The sequence below is a fragment of the Nicotiana attenuata genome, unplaced genomic scaffold (genome assembly GCF_001879085.1).
Source record: "Nicotiana attenuata strain UT unplaced genomic scaffold, NIATTr2, whole genome shotgun sequence".
NCBI classification, from domain to species: Eukaryota; Viridiplantae; Streptophyta; class Magnoliopsida; order Solanales; family Solanaceae; genus Nicotiana; species Nicotiana attenuata.
Genome location: NW_017672081.1, coordinates 210,280 through 218,819, shown reverse-complemented (window position 1 = coordinate 218,819; position 8,540 = coordinate 210,280). Strand labels below are relative to the sequence as shown.

Below are 8,540 nucleotides of genomic sequence, written 5' to 3'. Positions count from 1 at the left end.
TTATTCCATCATTCAGTTCACAAACATGACTGAATCTAGGAGAAGAGATTGGAGTGCTTAATCTGCCAGACAAGATTCAGTATGAAGATGAACATGGTGCTCAATCATCACAGGTTCCAATTGATGCTTCTCCAACATTTGAACCAAAAGATACAGATTGTCAAGAGGACACTGAATCTGTGACTAGCAAGCTCAGGAAGTTGGAAAAGGGGATTGAGCAGGTAATATAAATAACTACAATATATTGACATTTTTTGCTACAATTTAACTTCATTCCATAACAATTATTGTATGTTATACATTGTAGTTAATTTGTGGTATAATTCTATATTGAGCCCTGTTGGTATTGCACAAATCTTTGTTAAATTGTTGTGGAACTGTAGCACTTTGAATAAGATTAACAACTAATTATATATTTAATTTTTAGGTTGATGGAAAGTTAGCTGAATTTAGTAAGGCTGTTTTTGAGGAACTCTCAAGCCTTCGAGAGTTCATAGATGTTTCTGTGAAGAGTGTTATGAAGGTGATAAACAGGAAGTACGATGTGGACGAGTCAAAGGTAAGAATTGACATATATTTTTGTACTAGAACTAATTATGACATATGAAACAAGTATACTCAAACATACCCAAAAATTGTAGTTTGCTGGTAGTTCAACCAAAAATAATGACCAACAACAACGAGAGAACAACCAGCAATTTCAGTTCAATATTGGTGATCAAGTGCATGCAAGCACAAGCAATACAGGTATCTATAGAATTCCTACAGACATATGTACAAACTTCAAGAAAGCATTATCTAATTATATTAACCCCTTTTTCACTATGTTTTGCAGCTGCAATTTCTCCGGAACATGTTCAAGCACATTTTGACTTATATCCTGATTTTCAAGAAGCAGCTGGGGCATATAAAGCAGGTATACTATCATACTTTCATTACAATAAGGTTACAATGCAAAAATTTTATAATTCACACTTTAACTACAAATTCCCACATATATCTACAATTCTCATTTTTTAAATTATTCATTCAAGCTGAAGTTTCAACAGAACATCTCCAAGCACATGTTGAGGAAGAACCAGAATTTGAAGAAGTAGCTGAGGCACAACAAGCAGGTATAATATCAGAAGCTCATTATATTCACTTTATATCTACAATATTGTGCATAACTACATACATCTACATTTATCTTCAGACGCTGAAGTTTCTCCTGGAGGTGTGCCAGCAATGGTTGAGGAAGAACCAGGATTTCAGGAAGGAGCTGAGGTAGAAAAAGTAGGTATATTATCATAATATACTTTTGAATAGATAATGTTGCTTATACAATTATACAATGCTGTTAAGTATGTTATTTTATATGTAACAGATATTGAAGATAACGTTCCACAGTCGCCAATTCACGGTGTGACTGTGAATGAAGTTGTTCCTGAAGGTTCAGGCATTGACAAGAAAGGTCTGACATTGGATGACTTTGAGTTGCCAGACAACTTAACCCAATTGGTCATGTATGTCGAGCCCATACCAGATGAAGCAACCCCTATTCATCCGGGTAGAACCAGGCAACCGGGGAAACATGCACGATCACCTTTCACACCTCTGTATAGTTCTGGAGGCAGCACCTCTGTCGGACCTAAATTTTTCTACCTCAAGCACCCCTTCACAACTGTTATAGGTGAAAATGTAGATGCTGATTTGATAGAAAGGTCCACCAACTGGTTATACCTTCGTAGTGACAAAGTATCTAAGAGGTATGAATGCTTAATTTTACACTTTCATTTCACCATTTTTAAACTTTAAATATGTAATTCATTCTGTCATTTTTTTTATTGATATTTTTTTGTTATTACAGGAGGAAAGAATACTTTCCAAAAAGGATAACCAAATCAAGCCTTGGTTAGACTTTGGTTGTGAAAAGGTGGATAAGAAGGACTGGTTTTATGCCCTTGCTCACCCAGGACAAGTCATCAATAACACGGTAAGTATAAAGAACAGAATCATTCACAATATGTGTTTTGTCTTCAGCTGTGTAGTGTAATTGTAGTTATATTGTAGTTTTGTCTTCAGCTGTGTTGTGTATTTGTAGTTATATTGTAGACAAGATATATAGGTTACTATGTTTTGTCTTCAGCTATGTAATTGTGCTTTTTATGGACCTTATGTCTCATATTTGATGATGATTGTACGTACAAATTGGATTTTTTGGTACTTTGGACAGAATTGGAATATCTGTGTACCATAATTGTAGTTACTTTGTAGTAACATTGTAGAGAAATTTACATAGACTTATAATATTAACTGTAGGTTGAATTTGGTTATTTTTTAGACCTTATGCTAGTTGCTATGTTGCATTTGTTCCTCTGTATAGTAGCTAAAGTGTAGCAATCTGTTAGATTATTTGATTAGTTCAAATTGTAGTTTAAGTTGTAGCTGTTATGTAGATAATTATGGTTACTATGTAGCTTATAGTAGACTTTATTTTATTTTGCAGCACAATGATGTTATTATGTATTATTTGAGAAAAAGAGGCAAGTATGGCCCCAACAACGACATTAGGTTCACAACAACCGATTGCTTGTTCAGGACCAAGATTGAATGAATCTATGACAAGTTCATAAGTTCTCCACCAGAACTTAAGTATTCGGTTGTTAAATCAGATGATGATGTTGCAGAATATATCCTTGGGTATAGACTTCTTGCTAATGTTGCCTGGGATGTAGTTGACTATGTCATCATGCCTGTGAACATTGTAGAGAATTTTCATTGGTTGTTGCTCGTTTTCGACATAGCGGACAGGCAACTTTATGTTTATGATTCCATGGTTTCTTCAAACCGTCATAATACTGTTGAATCATTGGTTGATAAGTTTTCAATCATTATCCCTCTGTATTTGTCTTGCACTGGTTTCTACGGGAAATGTAAAGACATTGACTTCAAGACCACAAATGCATACATTGAGAAACCAGTTACAGACCCCCTCAACATACAGTGGATGATTGCGGAGATTCCACAGCAAAAGGAAGGATCACTGTAAAAAAACTATTCTCACTTTCTATATGTTTAATTATTTTATTTTAATCAATTGTTACATAATGAATTTGATCTTATGCAGCGATTGTGGTGTATTTGTGGCGGCTTTTGCGGAGTATGTTAGCCTTGGAGATTTGGCAATCCCAAAAGAAGATCTTTCTGATATCGATCAACACCGTAGACGCTATGGAGCTCTACTATGGGACTATGCTACAAAGAAGCAAGAAGATGGGTCAATCAGTGAAAGTGAGGTTACAGGCAGGCTATTAAGGAGGAAGGGTGCTCCTGCTAAAAATGAGAGGACTACAGTACAGAGAAAGAAGAAATAGCGTATTGTGTTCCTAGTTTAGTTGATGTCATTTTGTAGTTGAAGTGAATACACTGTAGGAAATATGTCATTTTGGTTGTTTACAGCACTTTATCTTCATTACATTAAACGCGAGTACTCTGATTTGCTAGAATACAATTCGCCTTTAATCTTCAAGTAATTTTGTTGAAATACCTTCAAGTTCTAGGTAATTTCTGTATATAACTGTCATTTGTAATTAAGGTACACAGCCAAAAGATGAAATAAATACAGGAATCATATAAATAAATTATCCACAATTTATCTACAAATCATCTACAAATTATTAACAAGACTACAATTTAAATACATTTAAACTACATTTAAACTACATTTTAACTACAAATCATCTACAAATTATTAACAGGACTACAATTAGACTACATTTAAAGTACATTTTAACTACAATCTGGAAACACTTTAAATTGAATGAATTCTTTATTAATATCAGTTGTTTTGTATATAGTAAATATTAAAGTTTAACTAAGCTAGAAAAAATGACAAATTAAGATGCCTGACAGAATACATAAAATCATATTAAATGCAAATAAAGAAATTGTATTATACTTCATAATCATCTTCAAAAACTTGAACGATTACACAAAAAAATCGGATAATTTGAACTCACTAACATTTATTTTAAATAACTATTCTAACTACATGATATTCATTTCTTTTTGGGCGCATTCTTGCAAGTTCTTTTGTTATGCCCTTCACCTCCACAATTTCCACATGACACCTTGTACTTCTTTGACTTTATTTCATCAAATGTTTTATATCTTTCCTTGTGAGGTCTCCCTGGCTGCCTTTTATCTCCCGCCGGTGGCTTTACTACCTCATCCAAAATATGTTGTGGCACATCCCATTTGCTTTTATCAGGAAGAGGATTTACTGGCATTTCATAGGTAAGCAGAAGGCTCTTCCTTGTGTAATACGGAGAGCAATAGTTTTCGTATGTTTCCTTCCTGTGCCTTAATGCTGCCAAAGCATGCGCACATGGAAGTTCATCAAGTTGGAATTGTCCGCAGCTACATTTCTTGTTTTCTAGACACACAATGTACCGCTTCACACCATCTAACACAGTATGTATATGATCTGAGAACAAACAGAAATAATAATATATCAATCATTAAAAAGGATTATCCACAACTTAATTACAAATCAGCTACAAATACATTACAACTTATCTACAATCTACAATTACCCACAATTTGACTACAGTTTATCTACATTCTGAAAACAATGCATATTAAGCAATTTTTTTTCACCAAACAAACAGATCTTACCCTTAGTTTCTGAGATAATGTATTGTTGTCATCCAATTCTTTGTTGAATTTGTACCCAAGGTATGTGAAAGTACCCTTTGCCTTCAATAACTTCTCTTTCGTCCAACGTTCAAGAAGCGTCCTCATATACTCTAATAGATCATATATTGGCAGCTCTCTTGCCTCTTTTGTTACAGCATTCAACGACTCGGCAATGTTTGATGTCATAGTAAAAGTTCTATTCACCGTTGCATGTACTCTTGACCATCTATGATAGCCAATATCATATAGGTAAGATTTCACACGCGGGTCTACCTCTTCAATCTTCAACATCCTTTCATTAAATTCATCCAGAGTGTATGACCGTGCTGTAGCAAAGTACAATTCATGTAATTGTAGATGTCCCTTCTTGAATTTGGACCTTATATTTGTCCAAATATGCCACATGCAAGAGTAGTGTGGCATGCCCGGATAGACAATTGATGTTGCCTTCAGTATACTCTCATTCCTATCTGAAACAACACACATTGAAGGTCTTTCACCATATGCCTCCTTGAATTGCTCAAAGAACCACTTCCAAGACGCGTCGTTTTCAGAATCAACCACAGCATATGCCAAGGGCAATATAGTACCTACATTTTTAATTCATAAAATATTAATTGGCAGCCCTGAAAAGGTATATAAAAATATAATTAAATAACAACTACAATATATATTCAGAATATAGACAATTTATCTACATTTTTTTCTGTTAACTACAAAATAACTACAATATAACTACAATTTAACTACATTTTATAGACTGCCTACAAAATAACTACAAAATTATTACATTATTTACCTGCTGCATCCATGGTGCTTGCTGTAAGCATAATCCCCCTGTAGGCTGACTTTAAGAATGTCCCATCAAGCACTACTACTGGCCTACAATGTTGCCAACTACTTATTGATGTACAAAGAGCAACAAATGCGTATAAGAAGCAATCATCTGCTGCCTTCTTCAATTTAACAACAGAACCAGGATAAGTCTCTTCAAGAATATAAAAATATTTGGGTAATTTGCTATAGGAGTCAGACGGATTCCCTCTCAAAAACTGTAAAGCCTTTTCCTTGGCTCTCCATGCTTGCATGTAGCTTAGGTTCAGTCCATGTTCGGATAACATGTCAGTTTGTATGTCCTTTGGTGTGTAAACAGTCTTAGGATCACAATACTTTGGAACGACCATGCTACCAACTACAGCTGCAGTACGTTTGCGCTGTATGAATGTTTCGTCCATTAAGGAGCATGTGTGTTGTCGGCTGAAACTCCTTATCTTGAACATTGCCGAATCATTAATTGACGTTGCCTTGAAGTGCCATTTACAGTTTTCAGCAACGCATATAAGCCAGTAGCTACAAAAAAAATACAATATTTAATACAGGCTATAGATGTAGAAGCAACAAAAAGGACTGTTTTAACACAAATTCGTCAAAACTACAATTAACTACATTTTAACTACTAATTAACTACAATTTATAAAAACCACTATATCTTCACTTAAACATACTTTTTATGATTCATTCTCACAATATCCATACTCTATGACTTATCTTTTATCTGAACTGGAACTTGTGCATCACAGAAAAGTTCTTCATTGCAGCAGCTACAGTTTGCTTGTCCTGATAAACTTGTCCTTCTTCAATATATGTTTGCGTAGATTCAGTTATTATTTCACTTTGATATTCCTCTATAGCTGGTGAGGATGGAATTTCAAGTAACTTTACGGATCCAGACGAACCTGCAACAACATAGAGATAAATGTAGTAACTATGTAGATAATTTTGAAAACGACGTTGCTTTATGAGCTTCAGTACATTGTTTTTTGTAGTTAATTTGTAGATAAATATTGTAATAGTGTAGATAACACACTAACACAATAACTCTCTGCAATGTCGAATTAAACATACCTGCACTTGTGCTATCGTTGGTGATTGCCAATTCCATATTGAAATCTCTTACGCTTATACATAAAGGATACGAACCTAAGTTCTTATTCTCCTTTTTGGTCTCCATATACACACGAACTCCCATATCATTCCTAATCTCCATTGGAGGACAATTGTCGTTCACAATGTATTTGATTTCTACAATTTTATCCGATGTATCAATTGATAGTTGTTCTGCAATTGTAGAAATCAGAATTCCGTTGCTTGCATTCTCATCTACCACAATGGCATCAACTTCAAAATCTCTAAATCTGCCATAGTTATCCCAATTTTCATTCAATTTTAGCATTATTGGGATTTTTGACATGATTTAGCGTAGTTGAGAGAAAAGAGATGAAGAACAGATATAGGTTCGACAATTTGAGTACTGAGGTCGATGAAGAACAATTTTGAATTCTACAATTTGTATTGCATTGTAGAATTTGTAAAAGCAAATTGAGTATTGGAGCTCCTGAAGCTTGCGTTGTTTTAGAATTGTAGTGAATGAGAGAATTACGCAGCAATGAGATCTCTTTACGTTTCAAAATTCGAATTTAATGTGGAAAGAATCAAACACAGATTTCGTGCCTTCTTTTTAGCGCGTTTTAAATGGCAGAATCTGCCTAATTATGGATTGGTATATAAATTGTAGTAAAAGTGTGGACTGGGCGGGTAATTAACAAATTATGAACATTTTTGGTAATAAGGTTTCATATATGGTATAGATAGGAAAAAATCCCTTAATTAATTCATTAGAGGGAAAAGGGATTGGGCTAGTATATTTTAATTAAAGTTGTGCCAAAATTGGCCCAAAATTTGAACCCAATTCGGCCATACCCGGTCCATTAGGTGGTTGGCCAAGAAAGAGCTCAAAACGACGTAGCTTTGTCTTGAAACTACGTCGTTTTGGTTTAAGTGACAAAGACTCAATCTCACCCATCCATTCCCTCATGATCCAATGGTCATTATTTATCCCCCACCCCAGGTATATAAAGCCTAAAAGGGCCGAAAAATGCCCCCATTTTTTTTCCTATTTTCTTTTCTTCTTCCTCTCTCATCACTCTCTCATCTCTCTGTCTCTCCGCCTCCCTGCACGGTAGCTCCGCCGACCGAAAATCACCGCCGGCGGCGGATGTCGTCCATACACCACAAAAAATTCACTCCCTACTCCCCTCAACCTCGTCTTTCCAAATCTCCAAATCAAATCCCTCAAAACCCACTCAAATTCCACGATTTTTAGATCTAAGAAAACCCACAATCCACTTTTTCCTTAAAATCGTGAAGATTAAGCCATCTCCTCTACCTAATACCTATATGGATGAATGGAGCTTGGTGTGGGCTACCAACAGACTTGGCCTCGACCCAAATTCCGGCGACTGGATTCCGGCGGGTCGCCGGCAGTCACCAAAAATGGCGAATATCTCTGCCTTCCTCTATATTCTGATCTAGAGCAAGTTTTTATTGTTGATTACATTGAAATCGAACTCCGGTTCACCTGAGTTTAAATGTTTCAGTGTTTATCAACAATAAGAACTTGCTTGGGATCGAACACTTCCCGAACTGGCACCACTGCCACCGCACCACCACCACCCCATTGGTCGAAATTAGGTAAAATCGATTCCCTTTCTCCCCGCCCCTAATTTTCTATTTTTGTTCGCGTTTGTTTTTAGTGTTTTTGTTTTATTTTAAATTCTTTTAGTTTCCATTTAGTTCAATGATTAATCTAATTTTTAATTTCGTCGTTGTTTAACTTAATCGGTTCTATTTAGTTTGTCTCACTGTTAACATGTTTTAGTTTTACTTTGTATAGTTAAGTTTGAATTATATTTTTCTAAATTTTCGCTTTAGTTTAACTATTGAGTTCTATTAAGGTCTTCACTAAGTCAACACATGTCTTTGCTTAGTCTTTAAGTTATGTTTCTCTTTGTTGGTTAATG

The 8,540-nt window shown here is 35.1% G+C and overlaps 1 protein-coding gene across 1 annotated transcript; it reads right to left on the bottom strand.

The window, feature by feature from the left end:
• Positions 1–4,040: 4,040 nt before the first annotated feature.
• Positions 4,041–8,198, bottom strand: LOC109211704. Its single transcript, XM_019375268.1, has 7 exons — positions 8,138–8,198; positions 7,951–8,043; positions 6,586–6,840; positions 6,242–6,416; positions 5,480–6,030; positions 4,734–5,270; positions 4,041–4,417 (listed from the first exon to the last, which is right to left on the bottom strand). The coding sequence occupies exons 1-7, from the start codon at positions 8,196–8,198 to the stop codon at positions 4,041–4,043; spliced, it is 2,049 nt and encodes a 682-aa protein (XP_019230813.1).
• Positions 8,199–8,540: the final 342 nt, after the last annotated feature.

What these genes read in the sequence shown, in the direction of transcription:
- LOC109211704 (XM_019375268.1), bottom strand. Translation starts at nt 8,198, where the DNA reads ATGGGGTGGTGGTGGTGCGGTGGCAGTGGTGCCAGTTCGGGAAGTGTT. An exon ending in TCTGTGATGCACAAGTTCCA is followed by an intron (nt 6,031 to 6,241) that starts GTTCAGATAAAA and finishes TTTTTTTTGTAG; the next exon opens with CTACTGGCTTATATGCGTTG. An exon ending in GAAGTTATTGAAGGCAAAGG is followed by an intron (nt 4,418 to 4,733) that starts GTACTTTCACAT and finishes TTGTGTGTCTAG; the next exon opens with AAAACAAGAAATGTAGCTGC.